At 40.7% G+C, this 24472-nt stretch overlaps 1 protein-coding gene across 3 annotated transcripts in view; it reads left to right on the top strand.

Moving 5' to 3' along the window:
- Positions 1 to 5373: 5373 nt before the first annotated feature.
- Positions 5374 to 24472, top strand: part of LOC135897136 (mitogen-activated protein kinase kinase kinase 20-like) — a 48413-nt gene continuing 29314 nt past the window's right edge. The window contains exons 1-10 of one of the 3 annotated variants that reach the window (XM_065425714.1): positions 5374 to 5519; positions 7453 to 7899; positions 12626 to 12713; positions 13224 to 13328; positions 13497 to 13562; positions 16334 to 16362; positions 17568 to 17651; positions 22226 to 22366; positions 22542 to 22616; positions 23294 to 23348. In XM_065425714.1, coding sequence (XP_065281786.1) covers positions 7465 to 7899; positions 12626 to 12713; positions 13224 to 13328; positions 13497 to 13562; positions 16334 to 16362; positions 17568 to 17651; positions 22226 to 22366; positions 22542 to 22616; positions 23294 to 23348 — 1078 coding nt within the window. In that variant the 5' untranslated portion in view covers positions 5374 to 5519; positions 7453 to 7464. Of the gene's footprint in view, positions 5520 to 5609; positions 5928 to 6148; positions 6652 to 7452; positions 7900 to 12625; positions 12714 to 13223; positions 13329 to 13496; positions 13563 to 16333; positions 16363 to 17567; positions 17652 to 22225; positions 22367 to 22541; positions 22617 to 23293; positions 23349 to 24472 lie in introns of those variants that run through there. The other 2 variants (XM_065425702.1, XM_065425708.1) reach the window with 2 other exon arrangements.

Here is a 24472-nt window from a genome sequence, read left to right as displayed (position 1 = left end):
CAACGGGTGCTAAGAGGAAGCTTTAGCTTAGGAGCTCATATCTAAGCACACAGGGATGAAGAAATTGGCCCGGTGCCCACTGCACTATGTTTAGTGAGGTTTGTTGCCAGTGGCTGCAGAATGCAGATTTCTCATTTAGGCTGCCAATCTTTATACAAAAATTGCTGAAAATTGCAACAAACTCAGTAGCAAATGTGTAACTCCAACATCACAATTTCAGACGTATTGATGTATTATACACTGCTCTCAAGTCTACCATGAATTCGCAAGTAGGACTTTTGCAATACTTCTGTAAACACTATAACAATTACGCAAAATCTGTAAATTTGTATAGGAAATTTGTCCACTTTAGAACAGAACAGCAATATATCTGTTTTTGGTGCAAATTTATGTACTTGTAAACTTCACGCTTCAATTTTTTTAAAGCTTACCAATTTTTGTAAAAAGTATGATGTCTTAAATAAAAATTCTACATCCTACATTAGCTAGAATTTGACTTTTTCTTTGAAGTGCAACAAATTTATTTCAAGTTGGTTCAGCAGCTGCATCATGTGCTTCTGATTTTTACATGTATTTAATTTAATGGAGAAGTTGGAGTTGGTCCCAGGCTAAAATTAAGTGTCCTTTTAAAGGGGCCCTGCAAAACTTTTCTGACTAATAATAGAATGGCCTCACTATTAAAGGGCGTCATATCACGAATCTCATGTTGCAAGATGTTTCTAAACCCTTCGAGTACAAGTGGAGTTCTTGCACCGATGCGCCCTTTCTCTCTCTTTTTGTCTCCACTAGCACACGGACAGGAGAGAAGCCACTGGGGGCAAAGCCCAACTCAAAAGTTGAGTGTCTTGTATTAAGTGAGATAAAGCTTTAAACCGAGATTTAAAGTGAGAGTGCTTGTAGCGGCACCACGCGGTTGGGTGTCACTATGCAGCACGTGCCCTCTGAGATTAGGCGGTGCAAGTGGACCGAGGACCGAGCCGCCCGATCGGAAGCCATGCACAGCAGACGCACAAACACGCAGCTGTCGTATGTAGACTGGCTGTGCAATGATGAAATAATTTTTCTATTTTTTTTAGATTGCAGGCATATACTATATGTTTCATTTATTTAACTCAAAATTAACAATTATAGTGTTACTGATAATGTTCTCACAATCACAAAATCAGCCAGTAGCTGTTGGTGAACTCAGCTGCTTGCGATGATGCTGCATGAAGACATTGTGGAAGTGAGAGCAAGCAATATTTTGCTGTTTTTGACATAAGATTGTAAATACCTTGCTGGATGCAGTGCAATAATATTTGCATCACATGTGCACAGAAGCCTCTTCTACAGATCATAAGCATTTTCTTACTATGTTCAAAAAGTGTTTCCGGGCCCTTTTAAACAAGAGATATCGATGAAGGCTGCGGTGATATCTCTTGCCCATTGTTTAATGTCAATTAAGTCTCCATCTTCATGTGAAACTCTAGCTTGTTTAGATTCCTTGTGCTCTGTGTGACAAATCTATGTGGAACACCATTGTATGAAATGTCTTTTATGGCATATTTTATGGATGAATACCTCGAAACTGGTGGTAGTCTCAACTTGGATATGCCTTGGGCACTGACTGGCTCCAGTTACAAGTGCGTTAACATAATTAATAAATATGTAACAATTTAATACAATGATATGAGTTCATCACTGTTTATGACATAATGCACGGTGTTTGTTGGCATAAATAATGCGTCTCCAGACAAGAGTGCAAAGTTGACCTAGTTGGTTGAGCAACATTATGAGAAAAATGGCACAGCAGCAGGACCAATGAAAGATTCAGTACCTGTGTTGTTTTGTCTTGCATTGGTCCTGTTGCTGAACTATTTTTCTTTATATGTGTCACCAGAAGCTTGTTTTTTCCACTTAAATTCTATGCTGAAGCAGCTGGTAAGCTTGATGTAAGGTTCATCAAAAAACAGTTACAAGCCCTTAATGCTTGTACTTGTAGGAATGCATTTCCTACAAGCTTTGTAAGTGTATAGTTGGTGCCTAGGCAGCATGGAATGTGTCATGGTCATCTTGCATATTTGCCATGGGTACCATGCTATAAACCACAAAATGCCTTTGATGTTCATGCTTGTTGGTATCAACTACTGCCGAACACACCAACTCGGGGCGGCATAGCAATAACATTAATACATACAGGGGTCACCTTCGATCATTCATGGACTATGTCTTTTGTTCTCCTTAATGCATCAGGACTTATGCACTGTTGTATTAACACATTTTCGTTTCCTTGTGTTTGTAGCGAATAAATTTCTACCATGGCAATTGACATACTGGCATGGGCACATACCTGAATACTGGAAGATGTATCACGGAATTGCAGTGCTTGTGGTGGCATCTTGTGGAAGTCTGGCATAGGGTGCTAGCGCACTAGTATGAATATTTTTGTGTTGCACAACTCTTTTTGAAAGAACAAGATAAAAAATATTTGAGTGGTAATTGTATCACTGCTGACACACCTACGTTAACGAATATTAAGTGCAATGCAGTTGGCCATGGCAATGATTAAGAGTTGTGCATATTTTGGTTGAACACATTGTCATAAGATATCAGGACCACTACTGATACTTATGTTTTCTGGTATATTCGCCTATGGAAGCAGCAGCTTTTTTTTTGCTCAAGAACAATGTGTTCTTTTTCCTTTTGGCAGAGATGTTTACTTAGCAGCCAGATTTACTTGTTGTAACCAATAATGTGGCATGGAAGCATTCTGGTAAGTGGTTTATTTTACCAAAGAGCACATACAAAAGTCGACAGTGCATCAAACGCTTATTGCTATATTCTATATATTGTTAAAACTGGCGTCGTTGTAAATTGGTTCGACTTTATGATGGCATTTAAATTGGACAACATGCACTGAAAACATCATTAAAATGCTAACTGCATGCTGCGTTACTTAGGCTGCAAATTCTATGCCACTCCCTCCTCATGAAAACTATTAGTCTACAAAACGTTAATGCGACCAAAGATTAAATAAGCTGCTTCTGTGCGAGATCCAGTGCATGAAAAACTGATCACTGCCCTGGAACTTATACAGAATAACTTGGCTTGTTTTATGCTCGGCAACTATGATTGCACTGCAAGCATAACAGCCATGAACGCCAGCCTTTTCCTCCCGTGTTTAGCAACTTATTGAAACTTTTGGCAGCTGAATTTATTTCATAACATATACCGCCATACTTTCCTTCACAACAAATTTATTTTACCAGCACAGTACATTTAGCACCCCGTTGATCATCGTTATAAGGTAGGCATCACAGTCTGTAAAACAAAAACATTTCCTGGTTATTTTTTACCATGCACAGCAATTCATATGCAATGTCATCTGCAAACCGAACATTTGCAGATGACATTGTCCTGTTTAGCAACATGGGGGATGAGTTACAACAAATGATTGAGGACCTTAACAGAGAGAGTGTAATAGTGTGGTTGAAGATTAATATGCAGAAAACAACGATAATGATCAACAGCCTGGCAAGGGAACAATAGCTCAGGATCGCCAGTTAGCCTCTAGCCTCTAGAGTCTGCGAAGGAATACATTTACCTAGGGCGCAATTACTCACAGGGGACCGTGATCATGAGAAGGAAATTCTCAGAAGAATAAAAATGGGTTGGAGCGCATATGCCAGACATTTTCAGAGATATTGACTGGAAGCTTACCATCATCATTAAAAAAAGGTGCACAATTAGTGCATTCTACCGGTGCTAACATATGGGGCAGAAACTTGGAGACTCACAAAGAAGCTCAAGAACAAGTTAAGGACCGTGCAAAGAGCTATGGAACGAAGAATGTTAGGCTTAACGTTAAGAGACAGGAAAAGAGCGGTGTGGATCGGAGAGCAAACAGGGATAGCCGATATTCTAATTGACATTAAAAGAAAGAAATGAAGCTGGGCAGGTCATGTAATGCATCGGTTAGATAACTGGTGGACCATTAGGGTTACAGAATGGGTGCCAATTAAGAGAAGGAAAGTGCAGTCGAGGACAGCAGAAGGCTAGGTGGGATGATGAAATTAAGAAATTCGCAGGTGCTAGTTGGAATTGGTTGGCGCAGGGCAGGGGTAATTGGAGATCGCAGGGAGGGGCCTTTGTTCTGCAGTGGACATAAAATAAGCTGCTGCTGATGATGATGACGATGACAGCAATCGAATAGAACTGCCTTCATGTTGACATAGCATCTATTAGTGATAATCAACGTTCCCTCAATGCACTAGCCAGCATTGTACACAAAAGCGTTACTTAAATTTTTTCATTGTTATTATTATTCACTGCATTTTGTTCTGTTTCCTATTTGTATTTTTTACCCATTCCCCTAAAAATTCTTTGGGCCTCGAAGGTAAAAAAAGAAGTGCATTTCATGGGGTTCTACGTGTGTCTGAACAGTAATTGACTTTAGCTGCGAACTTATATATCTGTGGCAACAAGTGAAATTCTCACCTACGTGCACGCATATAAGTATATGCACACATGACTATGTGAACATGTAGCCATGTATGTGTGTTAATTCTTTTTAGTACTGATATTTGACAGTACCGAATGTCCCAAACTTCTCGAAGACACAACTTCAGTCAGACACTCTTTTCAGAACACAAGGTATGTGCAGTGGCCTGTACAAGCTATAGTAGCTGTTTCACACTTGTACAGAGGTCAAAAAAAAATATTCAATATATTTCTGCGATTAAAGAAAGGTAAATGCTAATTATGTGTAAGGACAATATACTAGACCAAATGCTGAATGGCATGCCAAAGTGAAATCTGCAATATATATGGATGGATGGAAACAAACTTAATGTAAATCCGGCAATGTTTAACGACCCAGGCTCAGGTCTCCCATGAGGGGACTTCAAGGCCTTGCCTCGTCACTGTCTCTCAGGCCCGCTGGACTGCCCACTCTTGTGTTTGGAGGTAGGAGCTGCGCAGAACGGCGGCCCACTTAGACGCAAGAGCCTCCGGAGCTACTGCTATTTTAGCTGATATAACAGGACACTCCCACAACATGTGCGAGAGCGGCGCTCTAGTTGCCTGACACTCTGAACACAGACATTGCCAAAAACCAGCTGTGACAGATTGTCTAATTCAAGCAGTAAGCTGAATTTGCCGGGGTGTTCGTTGAATGAAGCGATAATTTGAATAAATGGAAATTTAGGTTTTAGCAGCTAGGATAGTTTATTGCACCGATGCACGCACACACACACATATAGTCAAGTTTCTCAGTTTTCCTGCACTTATATCTATCGAAGCTTTCTGTCAGCTGTCTTGGCTTGCGCAGCTGTAGGGGCAACCTCATCGCAAATCGCGACCGAAGCGCGCAGCTAGGGATCTATCTGCGTGCAACGGTTCTAGGGACCGGGGATGGTCACACATGAACGCGAAATTCTTACGAGCGCCTTGTGGAACGGTGTCTGGCGTGAATGAAAAGTGGCTTTATTTTTTCACCAGTAGTTCATCTTAATGATTGTATAAATGAAACAGTTTCGCAGGTGAGGAAACGTAACCTCTTATGAAGAATGGCAAATTCGGCATGCATGCGTCTCGTCACCGGCGAGAGAAAGAGAAACAGCAGCTGTCGTGAACGTTGAAATTACTGACAGCTCCTCTCAGAGGCCACCCAGCTTTGTTTTTATGCTGCGTTCGACGAAGTTCGCAGCCCAGGAAAGCCGCGCGTTGTTCTAAATTTGGACGCCTCCTCTCATGGTTAGCTTGCCTGCTATCCGCCTGAACTGGAACAGCGAGGCACCCCGTGCGGCCAAACGAACAGATACAAGTCATGTGACCTTAAAAATCGTCTGCATTCATCTAGGCCTAAAATTCCTGCACAGTACGCAAGGCTCATGATATCAGTGTGTCACCTCCCGATATTCTTTATGTAATTCCAACCGGGAACTTTGGTAAGGGAAACTGATTTATTTTACCCCGGTATTTATGTATAAGCTCCTTACGATGCTGTCGTGCCGCGGTGTAGTGCGCAAGTTCCAGAGGAGTACGTAGAATAGCGTAGCAATCGATCACGAAAACTGCGGATCTGAACGGCCTAACACGCACATAGTATTATTGCCGATAACTCTATGCGTTAATATTGGGTCTACATCGTGATAACTTGTGGTGGTACTGAAAGCTTGAAGAAACTGCTGACCAGCTGTTTTCTGGGAGGGAGTCGGATTGCGACCGTCTGTGAAACAGGGTGTAATATCTTCTTATTCCGGACTCCTACAGCGTCGCAGGACCTCTAGCTTGCGTTCTTAGTAGAATATGCGTCATGACCTGAAATGATCGAGGCTCAAGTTTATCTGGTTCCAAAGGGTTTCGGAAGCAGATGTCGCGCAGAACGTGCGAGTTCGAGCAGCCTTTCATTTACACAGAGGTGTATCCGCGCGGAAGCGGCAACGCGCGCCCTGCAAAACAGCTTTATGTACTGCTACCGTTACTGTCTCACGCTTCTCTAACTATGCCAAGACATTTATTTGACTTGGGCCAGTATTGTCTTATACTGCATCAGCTACCTATGTGTCAAACACTTTTGAGTACTTTGGACCACTACTGCCCGATTGCCAAGGGATGGGAAGTGGTTATCATGATCAGGGCATGACATTTGTGGTCGCTTCCGTCCTACGCGTGAGTGGCTGCTTCCCTGTCCATTGCTTCGAAGCGTTCCGTGCCGTTATATCATGACGCTCTTGCGTAATCAACGAGAAGTTGCATGCAGCGAGGCATTCAATGGAAGAGCAAATAGCGTCATGCTTGCCTTAGAACTTATTGCGTAGTTTTCAGAGTCATGCATTCTCAAATATAATTACTTGTAGTTTTAGTTTACGCGTCGCATAAAAATAACGCGCGAAGACGACAATTAACTTTTAGATCTTTGCTTCCACTACTATGCGCGAAGATGCATTCTTTACAAGATGACGTTGTTGTTGGAGCAAATTCAGAGCTCCATATGAGAAGTGAAATTACTTCTTTCTACCACATCAGATGTCTTCAAGAAGTGCCTAAGAATATCAATAAAGCTGGCATAGATGACGCGAGTGTTATAGTGCTTGATACAGTCGCAGATGATTTAAAGAAAACATCCCATTTATTTGGTGCAGCTAGTACTTTCAAGAGCCTATGTCCGGTATTGTAGTGGCAATAGTATCTATTTCATTAGGGCGCTGTGTCAATGTTTTGCACACGCAACATTCAACATGCTTTCAAAATGAGGCAAATGGCTGGAGGCAGACAAAACATACCTTATGCCGAGAACTATATGCCGGGCTCTGTTTCACACGTGAAAACCAGCATACAGCATTGATGCACGACAAAAATACACTCCACAATTCACAGAAATACATAAAAACTGTATACACTATGAAAGAGATCAAGACGGAACAAGACACAATATTTGGCTGTTCAGACTTAACTATACATTTCTTACAGGCCTAATCCAGTATGGCTGCCGAGTCTGGGGGCAGCGTCTCCTACCAGGATTCCAGCGACCTCCAGGAAAGCTCTAGCAGAGTGGAGCAGCTAACCAACTCCACGAACATTGAATTGGCAGGCCTGGGCACGTTGGCGCCTTCGCAGGCTGAGAGCAGCAGCTTTGATTTGTCAACGAACCAGCAGACATTGCCAACGAGTGAGGAGTTTGCTGAAGACGAGCGCTCGAACAATGACAGTGCATCGTGGCACAACGGTGACGCTGATCTGATGACAGAGTGTGCAAGCTCCGAGTTCTCATGCCCTCCGTTTCTGGAAGTGGACTTCTCAGACCTACATTTTTATGAAAGGTGTGGAGGTGGTGCTTTCGGGAGTGTATATCGTGCTAAGTGGAAGTCTCAAAACCTGCAAGTGGCTGTGAAGAAGCTTTTGGTCCTTGAAAAGGAGGTGGGTTCCACAACTAACAATCCTTAAAAAGAAGTTTCAAAAAGGAGAACACCAGTATTTCTGTTGTTTTTGTGCAGGGCATATTAAAGTTATTCTAGATTTTTTGGCTTCAGTAAGCTTATGGTTTTCTGCACATAATGGCTGGGAATCCAGTAGTTGGTGCTTACCAAAGTCAGTGGCACAGAAATGGAACTTATGTCACACTTTTGTTTGCTTGCTGTTGTTAGCTGGCCAGTGACATAATGCACCAAGACGTAACGTGATGTACGCACTACATCTGACAAAATCACTTCTGTAAAGCTTCCAAGCATTGCTTAAGTTGTGAACGAGCATAAAAAAAAGGTGAACCAGGAATCAATTCACCTTGCATAATCTGACAAAGCAAAACACAGACTAATGAAAGACTGACTGGACATGGAAGAAGCAAAGGATGTTGAAAGCTGTTAATGTCTTCTGCTTCATTGCATTATGCTGTCAGACCAACATTTATAGTGTTCGGTGTTGTTCAAGGTGACATTAAAAATAAACATTCAGTTGATATAGATTGTTTGGTCTGCTTTACACTAAGGAGAGGCTTGCTAATTCTGGAAGCACACAAAAACAAGAGATTGGTGGTGACACTCCACCATAGATCAGAACTATAAGTGGATACTCATTCATAATCGCTCGCCAACATATTTTTGAGCTATATACTCACTCACGCTCACGTGTACTCAGATTCATCAGCGCGCTTACGAACACCCACTTAAACTCGCATACGCTCGCACTAAACTGCACTTGCATTCACTTACACTTGCCGAAAGTCACTCGCATTCATACTCAAATCCAATCTGAGTCACTGTGTCATGGTTTCGGTGCGGGAACAAGGTCTCCACCGAGATATGACAAAAGCGGGTGGGTGTTAGATGCTCGGCATAGCCGCAAGCAAATGGGGTGGACTTACATGAACCAAGACAAAGTATATTCATCAGTCAGTTAGCGAAATGCTGGTTTTAAATCAGTAAGACGTATACACATGACAGTAGCAACATTATAATAAAAAAAAGGAAATTAACATATCATACATTTGAAGGATTAGCCATGAGCAGAGGGAATTAACACAGTGAAAGAGAGTTCAGAAAGAAATGGGCATATGACGACTGAGTCAGCTGTGTCAGTCCATTCATCATGGTGATGCAAAAAAAGTGACCCTTGAACACGGTGGTTCTTTCAGGACAGAGAGGGCCTTGTCAAGGGATTGTGCTGTCGACAGCTTAGGTTCCCAGGAGTAGCTTGGTGGCATTTTCCCCAAAGCAGACTAACCAGGCCTCCCTTTTAAGCTGTCGTGAGCTGCTCGGATAATGACTTCGGAGGGGACATGGAGACACCGGTGTCAACCACACACGTGCACAAATGCACAACCAACACAGCAAGGACATTTGCTACCTCTAAGTTGTGCACGACAGTCATGTTGAAGTCTGAAGATAAAAAAAGTTACAAACAAACATAACATTCTTAAGGCTTTGACTGTAGTTGGAGTGAACTTAAAAGCAAGGAAAAAAATACACCAAGACAATCGGCATGTATGCTCACACATTCAGCACTGCTTTGGGTTACCCTGAAGCTGATAAAAATCTAAAAGAAAAATTAACATACTTAAAACAGCCTTAACACTTTGGCTGTGCTTTAGGTGACCTCCCCCCCCCCCCCCCCCAAAAAAAAAGAAATTATAAAATAATCAAAACGAGAGACACATGTTTTCTGCCTCATGTACTGCCGTGTTTGACATAAACAAATTGGATGTAAAATGAGTACCCATCACGGTGCATTATTCCATACGTACGCAAGGATACCACCATTTCTATGACTTACTGTCACTGAATTTTGTTGACATGTCATCTGGGGCTTATTCCTCTTCATAATCTCACTCAGTCACACCTATTGTCACTCACTAATGCTCAATCCCACATCTAGGAAGTCAACGGGGTGTGTGTATGAATCAGTGTGCTCACTAGTGGGTGTGCCAACCTATGTACCATGCTTACACTCCTGTTGCCAGCTATGTGCAACATCATAGGTTATGGCAGTGCCTTCTCCAAGTTGCTTAATTGTCTATAAATGAAAAAAAGAATTAGGTTGTATTCCAAGGCAAACAAACATTCAACCTTGCAACTTTTATAGATATTTTCCTGAACAAAGAGGGTCTAAACATGTGCAAATAACTTGAGATGTGGCTCGTAAAATAAATGTCGTTGGCATCGCACCACAATTTGGGTAGGAAATTCAAAACGGGAAGTTTGACCTTCATTTTTATCGCAATAGTCAAATCTTTTTCTGCCAGAAAAACGTGAGCAAAGTTTTGAAAACTTACTCAGTGAAATTGTGTTTCTCTTTCCTGTCTCATCATACATTGAATAGTGCTATTAAGTAGTTCTGAAGTTATTTTGGAAAGCTTATAGCATCCATCATTTTGCATGATTTTGCATGCAAGGTAAACTAGAGCACAATTTATGAGCTGTCAGATGACCTATCTTGCTTTGTGTGGCTGCTGCTACATGAAAAATGAACTTGGGGATTGCAGTGGGTGTGACTGGGCAGTGCCACAGCCAGGAATTTATTTTGGGTGGGGGAGGAGGGGGTGCTTGCACTTGACCAGAGGAGGAGGAGGAGGATGGGACAGGCGGGTGTTGTTCCGTATGTTTTTATGCCAGTTGTCCTGGCACACAGAATTCTTTTTTTTTCTTTTTTTTTTGAGGGGGGGGGGATTAGCACGAGCTCACTGTGAATACTTCCCTTTCCCCTGAATACACCCATATGACTCTGCTACAAATTACAAAAATAACTTAATTGTTATGCAGTTGAGTGGCATAGACATCTAGCCTCCATAACCACTTGGAAAAAAACACGATCACAGTGCACGCAGACTCCTATAAAGCCGTATCTGTTGCAAAATTGATGTTTGATATTCGATTGCATTGCAACAGAAAATATATCAAATTCAAAAGGAAGTAAATAGAAAGCTTAATTTTAACATGACTGTTTTAAAGGATATGTAATAGCCACACTTTGACGGGTGACAGTAGGGGAAGAGGTAAATGTTGCTGTGAGTTCAGGGCACATGAGAATCCTTGTCATTAAATACCTGTGCATTGGTGAACATGATACTTCGTTCAGTGGCACACCAACAATGGGGCGGTGACAACGACCCCCCCACCCCTTCTTTTGTCATAGTCAGCTGACCCGGACTCCTGGCATTGTGCTGCTAAGCGCTAGGTCGCGGGTTCGATTTCCGGCCGTGGCAACCATATTTCTATGGGCGGAGAAATGCGAAAACGCTTTTGTGCTTAGATTCAGGTGCACATTAAAGAACCACAGGTAGTCAAGATTAATGCAGAGTTCCCTTCTACGGCATGATCTATAATAACATTGTGATTTTGGCACATAGAACCCTAGAGATTAAATTAATTTTGATCCTTCTTTACAAATTCTATTTCTGTATCCATAAGCACTATTGATGATGTGCTCACACATATCTCTTCATTTCGAAATCTGTAAAGCCTTTTGAACTTGCCCAGTTTTCTTGCCCTTACCTTTGGCACTGGCCACTCTCAGCTCAAAGACCAGCTCGTATTTACAGAAAACTGCATATGGGAACCAGAGCACTGAAAATGAGATGGAGGACTCGCAACGAAGCTCATAGTGAGAATGAGACAGATGTCACTGATGCGGCAGTCAACCAGCAGTATATAGACAACCACTAACAATGTGACATGTGCTTTGGGAATTCTTAATGCTTGAAAGCATATGGCAAACATAATGACACCATGTGCTCACCTCAGGAGATGTATGGCTTTGCTTGAGGCCAAGGCCTTTGCATGTGAAGCCAGCCTTTTGTTAACTTTTCTCCCAACATATTGGCCTGAAGTCCTAACCTTATACAAATAAAATTACTGATTCATCTCGTTTCTTGTGAATTACAGGCAAGAAGTGCTTGGCAGTGGTGGGGGGGGGGGAAAATTGTAAGAGACAGGAGAGGGAAGTTACAATTGTACCTTTGTAGAAAGCCCCCCCCCCCCCCTTTCACTGGAAGGTTTAGAATCCTAAAAAGCACTATATATATATATATATATATATATATATATATATATATATATATATATATATATATATATATATATATATATATATATATATATATATAACATTTAAAACACATTGTCATTTCTTGTCGAAATTTGCCCTCCTTCTGACTGAAAGCCTTGGTGCACTAATGGTGTTAGGTGCATTTGCATCCTAATTTGCCAGTGCTTTACTTGAGAGGGTGGGTACATATACCTAATGTTTCCCAGTGCACATTGCTGTGTGCGTTGCTTTCACGGTAGTCCATATGATTTTGTACTGGTCTGAAATGCATTCGTCAGAAAGCAAATTGACAGGTGTGTTCTCTTTTAGGCATTCACCATTACTGCAATGGTTGTGTAATTGATGCAGTTGCCTTGTTGTAGGGCTAGTGAATGTTTAGTGCTTATGCTGTCATCATATACAGCAGTTTCAAGTAAGTTCATTATGTAAAAGTGTGTTTGTTTTTTTCAGTGCACATTTTAACCTGGAGGGTAGCACTCTAATAAGTGTGATTTGCATTACCTTTCGAGAGGTGCCATGCTAATACCAAATGCACCCATGTCACTTGGTGGTAACATCTGAGCTGTGCCAATGTCCCGACATGAGTATTTTGGCTTGTTTCTAGGCACAAGTTCTGAGTGTGCTAAGCCACAAGAACATCATAACATTTTACGGGGCTGCTACCAAGGCGCCGAATTTCTGTATTATCACAGGTGAGTGCTGTTTTGTCAGAATACCTAACAGGGTTTCATTGTGGGCTTATTCTGTTTATCTGTTACATTATTACACAGTTATAATATTCCATGTTACAACATGGAATATTAAAAAAAATATTTGATTGCTTGCTTGCTTGCTTGCTTGATTGATTGATTGATTGATTGATTGAGTGAGTGAGTGATCTATCAATAAATAAATTTTTGCACCTCAGAGCTGAACCTTGACTATTAGGGACGCTACTGTGGGTACTCCGGATTACTTTTGACACCTAGTAAGGCTGGTGGGGGCTGCTTGCATTGGAAGTCATGGTTCTTTGACTAAAGTCAACTTGGCAGGAAACAGACATTTTGCATTCTGTCACCGTCAGAACGCAGCCACTCCAGCTGAGAATTGAAGCTCGGTTCTTGCGCTTCGCAACAGAGTGCCAAGACGCCTGTGGTGGATCGTGAATGATACTAGCTGTGCATTCAGGATTCTGACATCATTTGTCTATTTTGTGTTTGCAGAGTATGCAGAACATGGCTCCCTATATGCTTTTCTGGCGATGCAAGAGAATGACTCCATGCTGAGCTTTGGTCAGATTCTTCTCTGGGGCATTCAGATTGCTGCTGGTAAGTGGCAAGGATATTTGGTAGACTTGCAAAAAAAAAATATACAATGACGACATTGTGATGTGGGACCTAAGGGTTTCGTTTTTGTTTGCTCCTTGTAGGCTACTTACTCTTTGTTGACTAGTCCTGTATCATAAGTTTTCATTTCCCATCTGTTGGCTCTTACAGGTATGCATTACCTGCATGAAGAAGCACCCATTAAAGTCATTCATAGAGACCTGAAATCTAAGAATGGTAAGCTTTTTCATTTTGCCCTTTTGGAGTGATAGCTTCGCCAAATTCGTGCATGACTTGTATTTGCAAGTTGGTGCATAGGTGAGAGTGTTCACGCTTACTTGAGTGTACTGATATCTCAGTGCATGCATTGCAAAAAAGCAAATTTTTTTACGAGTCAACTTTTTGGCATTTCAAATTTACATATTTTAAGACAGAGGCAGAATTACTGCTTTTATTTGGTGGCTCGCAGACGAAGCCCACTGAAGGTGAGGTTGATGATGATGATAATATTTGATGTGTGTTGTGTGGTTTCGGACTGTTGTACTTCAGTTTGAGCCTACCAATTTTGGTTTTGCATACTTACCTTGTGCTTTGCTTTCCTTACTCTGGTGTCTAAACTCTATGTAAAGTTCTGTGTTATTACTCAGTTGGGCTTTCCTAATGGCAAGAAACTCTGGGGCCCTTGTGAGGAGACCTGTGATACAATTGTAGCGGTTATCATTTGTGTTTGGAGCCCTGTTAAATTATTACGTCAGCCACAGATGCCATGTGTGGGGCAACGGTAGCAAATGTATGCACAAAAGCAATACATGAGAAACTATGTGAGTTCTTGTGCATTGCAAATGACTATGCAAATTTTTTGCCAAGATATTTTATCCTGTACAATTAAAACCATGAATTCTATATGTTCAACTTTCATGTTCATGCTTCCACCTACTCATCATTGCAGTAAATTCAGAAGTCAGCTAATTACCAAATGCAATAATGCACAGATAGACACCTACACTACATTTTGTTGGCTTACCACTTGCTCTCAGCACACTTGTAATGTAATGTGCTTTTAATGTGTTAAAATTTGATGTGCTAAAACGATGTGCATGTGAATATTTGAAATTTTGAATACAAATATAATAACCTTTGCTATTCAATTTGTATTCGATTCAAGAATACACTATTTGATATCATCGAATATTCATTTCTGTTCGAATATAAAAGATGGCAACACTTATTGGAATCTACAGGGAAAGATGCACATGCAAGTACTGACTGTTCCAAATAATTCTGCCACAAGGGAGCTGCGGTAGTTGCAGAGCAAATGCATGGAGTATCTGACTTTCACTCAGTAATTTCCAGTCATTCATTAAGGATGCCCCATCGTTAGGCAGCTTCCAAATTTGTTTTCTTGATTTAGGCAAAGCAATTTATTGTTTGGACAATCTCACCATGTTTACTTCTCTTTAAAATGATGTGCGGTGCTGTAGCATAACACTTTGCATATGGTGACTATGTTTTTTAAAGGTATGGTCCCCACATAACCTTTATATTTCACTTTGTTTAGAATTGAGAAAATATTCAGTGTTTGAGTCGACATTCAATGGTCCTTTTTCTCGAATATTTGGTTTGATTTCGAGGTTTCGTAATTTGAACATTTCGAGCTGAAGCTTATTGTACTGTCAAGCATTGTTTTAGTCATACACACTTTTCAGTCTTTGCATTAAAACTACAGTTGAATTGACGAACAATACTACTTTCAGCCATCTTAGTTGTTCAAGCAGAAGTTTCTTTATTGAACTCTCTGACAATAAATAGTGTTACTAGCAATCAGCAAGCAACAGAAAGGATTACAGAGGCATTGCAGGGACATTATTTGACTGCCAGTAACTCTACTCGTACGAGGCACATTAAAACATTTTATTGGGTAATATTTGTGAGGTGGTGCCCTTCAGTACCAGGCACAATTTACAGCTGTCTTGAAAACTGTTTTAGAGTTCTATAATGTAAGCACTGCTGTTGCGACTAGTCTTGTGATTAGTTGCTTATGGCTAATAGGCAGCTGAACATAGTAAGATGTAGAGGTTGTGAATAAGATGTGATCTTGCACTTTCTATTTATTTATTTATTTATTTAATTAATTATTTATAGCTACTGCTTCTTGTACAAGGTGGTAAATGTATGAAACTAAAAAACAATAAATATTACAAAGCTCATTGCTGTACGAAACAAATTACAGTTCCTCAAATACAAAGCAATAAGAAAGAACAACAAAAATGCAAACTCGCATGTAAGCAATGTCATGAACGGAGATGCATTTCGAAATGTGACAATGAGTCCTTTGTTACTCTTTGGTCAGAAAGATTGTTTTACTCATTTATTGTTCTTGGGAAACAGGAATACATAAAGCAGATGTTGTGTGATGTTAACAGGGTAATTGCTAATAAGTGCCATTGTCTAGTAGCATAACTGTTGCTAAAGGGAAGAGGGCCAATTTGTTGACATTCTAGTGACCGTTCACTAGAATTTCAAATGGGAAGCACGATTTTGCTATCGTATGGAAGGTAATCCCATTTGTCTCAATAGCTCTGATTTAGATGTTTGACTGTAAGAACTTAAAATAATTTGGATAACTTGCTTTTGACCCTCTCTAGTTTCTCTGTTTAATTTCGTGTAAGGATCCCACTATTACTGCGTATTCTAAGGCAGGACATGTAAGTGTGTTATATGCCTGAAGGAGAGCATCAGATGTTGAAAAATTTAACAAACGTCTTAAAAAGAAAGACTTGTGAAGGCAGTTAACAGTTATAGTGTCGACGTGCTTGGACCAAGAAAGGTGTTATGCATATGCCAGGGTACTTATAATGAGTTACTTCGGTAAGAAAATTGTTCTGAATAAAATCGTTAAACTGAAGGAGACATTTCTTTTTACAATATGTTACTGTAAAGTGGTAATAAATTTGAATAATATCGCATCTTACCTAGTCGAATTTCTTTTTTATTTTTTCACTCCACAGTTGTTATATCCTCAGACTACACATGCAAGGTAAGGAGTCTTCTCTTCTGCATATGAAGTGTCGTGCAGTCAGAGTGGTTTGCACAGGAATGAAGTACAGTGCATTAGAGATAAACAGGCTGTTTTTTCAGCAACACATTAGTATCTTTGCCGGTGGACATTAGAAAATGTGTGATAATCACTGATTGGTTATTTAATTAACTAAAGTGCACAGTTTGTTTCTTAATTACTGCAGGAGACATGTTGAAGTAGCAGAATTAAAGCTAGTCAGTGTTCAATACATATCCCCTTGTCGGGCCTTCCGACGTGAGAACCAGTTTCAAGCTGTCAGTTCGCAAACTAGTGGCAGAAGGCAGCCATGTTACATTTGCTGTTTTTCCAAAAAGCATTCGTTACACATTACAGAATGAAAGTACGTCCTACGGTGCACAAGAAATGCGTCCTCGAGAAATAATATGTGGAGTGTCTTTATAAGACATTATAACATTGTTACCTAGTGGATTGTGCCACATACTCTGTTCTTCTAAAATAATTTTGTGTGCCGAGTCCCAACTTTCCTGACCTTACTTGCAAGTTGTCCACTTGCTAGGAGTGCTTGCCCTCAGCCGAAGTGTCTCTGTAAGCAGAGTTTGCTGAAAGAAACTCGAATTATGACCATATCATGTACTAACCAAAATAAGTTCAGACCTGCTGCTGGTATTTATTTTTGTAGCTTAGCTGTCTTGCAGCTGAATATAAAAGGTAGCTGGTTAGATTCCCAGCCACAGCAGGTGTGTTGCAGTGGGAGTGAAGTGGAAAAAAGCGTGTGTATTTATGTTCAGGTGCACTCACACCCACACACAAAGAGAAAAGGCGCCAGCTTGTCAAGGTTAATTCAATTTCGTCGACTAAGGTATCCTTCATGGTCCTGGTGGCAGCTCTGGAATGTTACACAATCAGTTAAAATAAGCTGAGTCCGAGAATGTTGGGTAATAAAGCAATGAAGTAAAAGAACATATATTGATAGCACAATAAAATGCTGGAATTTGTAGGTTGTGTAATAAAATGGATAAATAACACAAGCAAAATAAGAAATTGAGAAAATTGTTTCTAAATAACTTTTCATTAAAACATGAATTTTTTCTGCATGTTACCATCTCTAATGAGCGGCATTCGTTGCATTTTCTTATGTTCGGAGCTTGAGCAAACTCTGAAGTTCAGGGACTGAAAGAGCGGTCTTGTTTTATTTTTATCAGATATGTGATTTTGGTGCTTCTCGTTTCCTGGGTGCTACAACGAGAATGTCACTGGCTGGAACGCTGCCTTGGATGGCCCCTGAGGTGAGTTCTTTGGGGCTGATTGTACCTCTTTTTTTTGTGTGTGTATATGTGTGCTTCTTATTTCTGGTGCTGAAGTTGTGGCATGCGTATTTAAATCTTAATCGGATTGTTGAGGCCTGATAAGCATGTTAGTTGTGGGGATAACTGAGGAAAATGCACATATTGATTGGTGCATTAATGATCTATGGGGCCAAAACTTTGAGGATGATAATGTAACTCTAAAGGAAGCTAAAGGCCATGTAATGAGTGATGCAATAAAAAATGATAGGCATAACAAGAGATCGAGAGACAGTAGTGTTGATTAGAGATGAAACATGGGTAGATGATATTCTATTTCAGATGATGAGGAAGACATAGAAATGGTAAGTTACATAGTTAAAAGAAGAAATAACTAATGAGTTACCAGAGAAAAAGATTGGGCACCAGTGGGAGGAAAGCATTGTTGAGAGTGGCAGTGGATGGCAGAGTGGTGAGATTAAAATTTGCGTATCTATGTTGGGCTCGACCAAAGAAGGAAGCCACTGGGAGAGGCCTTTTTCCTGCCTGCGTTGGACTTAAAAATGGACTGATGGTGGTGGTAATGCTGATGATTTAACTTGAAGGTATTAAAGTATAAATCTGTGAACTGACAGAAGTCACAATAGGTAAGTATTAGGGCTTTACAATCCAGTTTAGTACTCACAGTGATAACTGACCCCTTAAAGGTTCATTCACCAGGTCTGGGCATCACAAACAGACAAACGCATCATGTAGATAGCTTGGGGCCAATCGTGTCTGTAAGGTATCAAGCGCTGCATGGCGCGAGAACAGCTCAACCATCTGAACCCATCTCACAATGAATGCCGACGTAAATGCAATAGCATTGAAGAAAACTAGTGACACACCGTACTGCTGAATTCTGTGTAGCCAACTTATTCCATTTCCTGTTACCGACATCTTCACTTTTCTGTAGCTCAGTGCGCACTGTGGTCCCATTCTGTTCACTTCACTTCTTTCTTCAAACTTGGCTGCTTTCGATGCTGACTTCTTCCCTTTTTGCTGTATAGCTGTATTCTTAGCTGTATTCTAGATGTATAGCTGGATAGCTGTATTCTGTTTTGATGTACAGCTGACTTCTACAAATTACTGTTGCTGACTTCTTCAATTTTTGCCCCTTGTCCTGCTTGTACATCCTGGCAACTACGCAGTGGCGCATACCCATTCTGGAGGATTGGTCAAGACTGTTCAGATACCTAGTGTCACATACCCAGTTGCACACACCCAGTGGCCCAAGTTGGCATGAAAGAGGTTAGATGTGGGTGGGCATTAAAGTGCATGAAGTTCCCAAAGAATGCCAATTGCATTACAAGTTATTTCAGTAAGACACTCCTTAGATTCGGTGGGTAAACGTCGGATGTTCTTAAAGAGGGAAACTGGGGAGAAATCCAGGAGTTTTGTTGTTTGACAGGGAAACTGGGGAGAACTTGGGGGTTTTGTTGTCTGGTAGCACAAAGTTCTAAATTTTTCTGATAATGTTCATAAACACAAGCTGTGGTGTCTTTTTGGACACAGAGATTCTATTTAAACCAGCGAAATCACTGACAGCAACATGTAATGGCAATGACAGCTGCTCGCAATTCATGTGACAAACTCGCCTCTAATAGTCATCGTTCACAAGCATTATTAAAGAAAATTTAAAAGCAACCACATTAATAAAAACAGCAGATAGAGAGGGTTATGGCTATCTTTTTGTTACTTTGATCTCTACATTTTTTAGACTAAATATTACAAAAAGTAGTGCACACGGGCATGCTTCTAAGGGGATGTGATGCTTTTTCGAATCTTACATGGCATATATCATCACATGCATTGGGAGAACTTCTGCATCCATCCTAGACTTGTTGGCCCAGTCATCCTAGTCTGTTGTCCTTTTTTACTGCTTTCCAACACACACTATTGCGACAAAATTAATATAGTACCAAATCAGTCACCCTTCTTTGTACGCAACGTAGTTCGATAAACATCCTCTCTATGTCACAGCTACTGTTCACAATGCACAGCAACATCAGCACTGTGCTAATTCTTTTGCTAGTACACTGTCGCCATTTACATGCATGCAACATGGGAAATGCAATGCAATATGCCATTGTTGTATTTTGTAACTGTAGCTACTAAAAGAAGCAATGAGCTTTCGTTGACTCAACGTCAGCAGGTGCTGAACATATTTTATTGTTATATATGTTGGTTCTCATTTGAATGCTAAGAAAAAGCAAGACATAACATATTTATATAATAATAATAATAATAATAATCAGTGATGCTTATTTAATGCACCCAGGAACAACCGTAAGGTCTGAGTGTTGGTGCATGGTAAAAAAAAAATACAAATATAAATACAAAAAAGAACACATGGAATAGAAACTTACCGTTAATAAAAGAAGCAGTTTTCACAGAAAAGAAAAGAACAGAATTCACGACAGAAAGATAGAGAAAAAACATGAACAAGTAATAGACAGTTTTAGTTTAGTGTACGCTATACGCTACAATATAGCGTACACTAAGCCGCGCTCGTTTTCTACAATTTTAGTTGGCCGGCTATATCTTCGGATCTCTGAGGCCATATGCCGTCGTTGCGGCTATTTTATGCCTGTAGCGACAGGTGGCGCTGACATCTCAAACGTTTCTTTCGTTAGGCTTCGGCTCGTTCGAAACGAGAAGCGATCTCAAAAACACCACGAGGTTATCCATAATACTCTGTCGTCGAAACGGCCTGAGACTAAGCGAAAGCCGTTTACACAGTCATTTGCTATGAATGAAGTGCATTTTACAAAAGCAATGCCAAATTCAATTCGCAGCGGGTAGCCGGGACCGCTGCCATGTTTCCCGCAAACTCCGCAAACCACGCAAAAATGCTAATGCTAACTCATTTGCCTTGTGTACGCCCGCTATACCAGCTATTTCGTTTAGTGTTCAATGCATGCGCAGCGACGACCCACTATTTTTTAGCGTATGCAATGGTATAGCGTACGCTATACTAAAACTGTCTGATGAGAGTCAATAAAAATAAGTTAGTCAATCCAGCTTTTAGATTATGTGCCCAGAAAAAACAAGAAAAAAACTTGAGGCTTTAATACTGGTGCACAGGTAATGTAATGAAAATAAACATAATGTACAGCTTTAAAAAAAAAGAATACAAAGGTAAAACAAAAATATGCATGTACAGAAAAGTCATTTGGCCATAATATTGGCGTACAACAAAGAAAATGGAAGGTTGCTAAAGCAAGCTCTTATCTATTGACAAAGGCAAGGTAAACCAAAAATGAACAGAAGATTAGTGAACAAGTACAATGAAAATAATCTGTACAGATAAAGGTACAAACGTAAGGGAAAATGAATAAAGAAGTAAGAAATGAATTATGTAAAATACATGTAAATGCAATGCACAAAAACATGAAATGTACGAGAAAAGAAAAAGCCGCTGCAACATTGGACATATCACCAGGCAAGTTGACAATGTGCCAAATCACCTGGAGAAAGAGAATACGTACATATATTGAGAAAAACTAACACACAACAATACGAAGCTGTGAATGGAACGACGAAAGTATCTGATGAAAAATATCAAGATCAGCGAAATAGGTGTTATACAGATTTTGAATTTTATACACAGCAGAATGTTCTGTGACAAGCAGGAACGAGGAATAGTTGGTGCTGCCATGTGACTTTTCTCAGAATCCAAAGCACAACACAATTAAGTAGCTCAGCACAGTTCGGGTTCCTGTGACGAAGCTTATACACAAACAGAACGTCTAAGCAAATTTGTCGGCAGGTAAGGGATGGTAGTGAGGGTAAAGTGCAAGTGCAATGAGATTGACCAATGCCAGTGCAAGAACAATGGCGGCAAATTGCTATGAACTTTTTCTGGACTCTTTCTAGTCTATGACTGTAAGATTTGGAAGTTCCATTCCTTACCACCAATGCATATCTGAGTTGGGGAAGACATATAACCTGATACAGCATTAGGAAAGGAGTGGGAGATTTCAATTCGTGTCAAAGGCAACAAACAAAACATAATAATAATAATAATAATAATAATAATAATAATAATAATAATAATAATAATAATAATAATAATAATAATAGGCATGTAACTTTACCACTTGATCATAAAAGGTGGACAGCATTCATTAGTTTTGTAACACCTGCATTTATTATTATCCTTTACGAACGGGCAAATTTTGAGGAGAATAGGATTTGACCCAAGCTTCGTAAATTTTGTTTGCGGTGCAAAAATGGAGAATTATTGGGTTATACCCAAAAACAAACGACCCTATTTATATGTTTTGCATTCAATGCACTAGGGAGTGCTGAAAGCTGAATTGACTTTTCTTCCCTCGCATGCAGCCTAGAAGATGCATGACTGCACACTTAAGCTGTGGAAAAAAAATAAAATTGCCTTTCTCTGTATACGTCTGTGGCTCCAGTGTGCCAAGATTTCCTCCCTGAGTAGTGCATTCCTTGTTATAAGTACACAGACTATTTCGGTAGTCACCATCTGTATGTGCACATTGTCAGCAGCGTGCATATCTTTCCAGGTTATCCAGTGCTTGCCGTCATCAGAAACCTGTGATGTCTGGTCTTTCGGTGTGGTTCTTTGGGAGCTGCTCACCCACGAAGTTCCCTTCAAGGGGATAGAAGGATTTCAAGTGGCTTGGGCTGTTGTCGAAAAGGAAGAGGTACAGTTGATTTTTTTTATTCGTAATGTCATTACATTTTGCAACAATTTTATTTTGGAAAGGGAATTTTAAAATTAAGTGTTGAAAGTGTTACATACACAACTTGTCTCTCCTTTCTCCTCATCCTTTCTTCTTTTTTTTTTTCTTTCGTATCACTCACACTGCCACTTTTCAGAGACTCACCATTCCAAGCACCTGCCCTGCTGCATTTGGAAATTTAATGACTGCCTGTTGGAAGACAGATCCCAAGGTAGGCATGTGCCATGCTGCAGTCTCTTTTAAAAAGTTTGAAGACTGCTGCTGTTGCCTGTGTTCTTAGCAGGATTGTAGATGTTTGTGTCACATTTATGCAGTTCATGACCACATCTTTGTCCACACTGTAGTGTACAATAATTTTAATAGCATCACTTTAGCATAGAATAGGTGAACCCAGCTGATCACGCAAAATTCAGTACTATGAGCAAAACGTGAACAAGGTGAATGCAGGAGCCAACGTTTCGACAAGTGGAGTTGTCTTCTTCAAGGCGACAAGTGGACTTGCCTTGAAGAAGACAAGTCCACTTGTTGAAACGTTGGCTCCTGCATTCACCTTGTTCACGTTTTGCTCATCGTCTTGAATTTCCATCTCCCGCATTCCCCGTCTTTTCCCAAAATTCAGTACTGTTATTTTAGCACAGACAAGCCTGTGTGGTCAGTTGAAGCATCCTATTTATTGTAATTGTACTAATTGTACAATTGTAGTTCAAGCACTTTTGTTTTCGTTCGTGGCACGGCTGTGAATATTGTAGGGATAGTATGGTAGCCAGCAGCAAGAGTGGTGCAGTCTCTGCTTCATTAAAACATTTGTGTTCTGGTGAATAGAGACAAGAGGCAGGCCTTTGAAATGGGGACACTAAATTTGTTGTTTCTTGCATGCACGGCTTGTAGGAACGCCCCCCATTTTCTACCATACTGCAACACTTGAATGCTATGAGTGAAGATGGTGAGTCTCTCATCTTTTCTTTTTTCTTTTTTCTTTTTTCCTTTTTCCTTTTTTTGTTCATACGAGAAGTGGCTGACATTTTTAGCTTAGAATATGCTTGTTATAAGTTGTAATCTTGTGTGAATAATGCCAGTCTTGAAGGTTACCTGAAATAGAATTGCGGCGAAGACTGTTTTTCTTTCCACACTGGAGTCCCTGAGATGTAGACTGCTACAGCACTGTTGGTTAGCATAAATTGAAAGGTATGGGACACAACACGTGCGCGCGCGCACACACACACACACGCACACGCGTGCGCGCGTGAACGCACGCACGCACTTGGAATTAGTTACGCAACAGCACTATCCAGTGACCGTTTACTTGTAGGCAGTGGCTTTATAGCTTTATAATGAGGGAACTCAGCTGAAATTCATCACATGCTATTGTTTTCACATGTTGTTTCTTCTTGACCGGCACAGCAATGGGTTGGTATGACAACCACGTGGACGCACTAACTACTTGGGCCTGTTTTGTTGAGGAGATCAAGAAGTGTTTTGGCGACTCGGATGCTAAGAAAAAACAAGCGGAATTAAAGGGCCCCTGAACAGTTCGGACAAATTTTGTAGATGCGTAGGGTACAGCTTAAGTAAATCATTCGCACCACAATTTAAGTGAAGCGTTACGTATCAATAGAGCTGCAAGCAATTACAAGTTACCCTCCTCCCTAGCCATGCTTTTCCTCCTCAACTCATTCGGCGAGCGATCGGGGCTAAGCTCCGCCTTCACTGGTTCTGCGTCACGATGCGATGTCACATCGTCCACTTCCGGTTGTTTTGGAGCCCGACCCAACCCGCGCAAAACCTCTCCGCTAGCCACTTGGCCATCGACCCCAAGCGAGAGCTATCGAAGCAGCGTGCATTGCGAGCATTCTGTCGCAGCGCCGAATGTGTCTGGTATTTCGGTAACCACACACTAGCAGAACGTTTTGACGCATTGGTGGAAGCATAAACTCAAGCTGATGAAGGAACTTTAGTGTAGACGTACGTGAGCTGCCTGATTGGTCTCTACGGTCCAGCCACTTGTTGGCGCAGAGCTTAACTAGCTAAAGAAAGAGCTAATATTGCTCTAACCAAGTGTAAAACATT

Source organism: Dermacentor albipictus, chromosome 1 (assembly GCF_038994185.2).
Source record: "Dermacentor albipictus isolate Rhodes 1998 colony chromosome 1, USDA_Dalb.pri_finalv2, whole genome shotgun sequence".
Classification (NCBI taxonomy): Eukaryota; Metazoa; Arthropoda; class Arachnida; order Ixodida; family Ixodidae; genus Dermacentor; species Dermacentor albipictus.
Note: the sequence above shows the minus strand (reverse complement) of the source record. Positions and strands in the feature narration are given on the sequence as shown.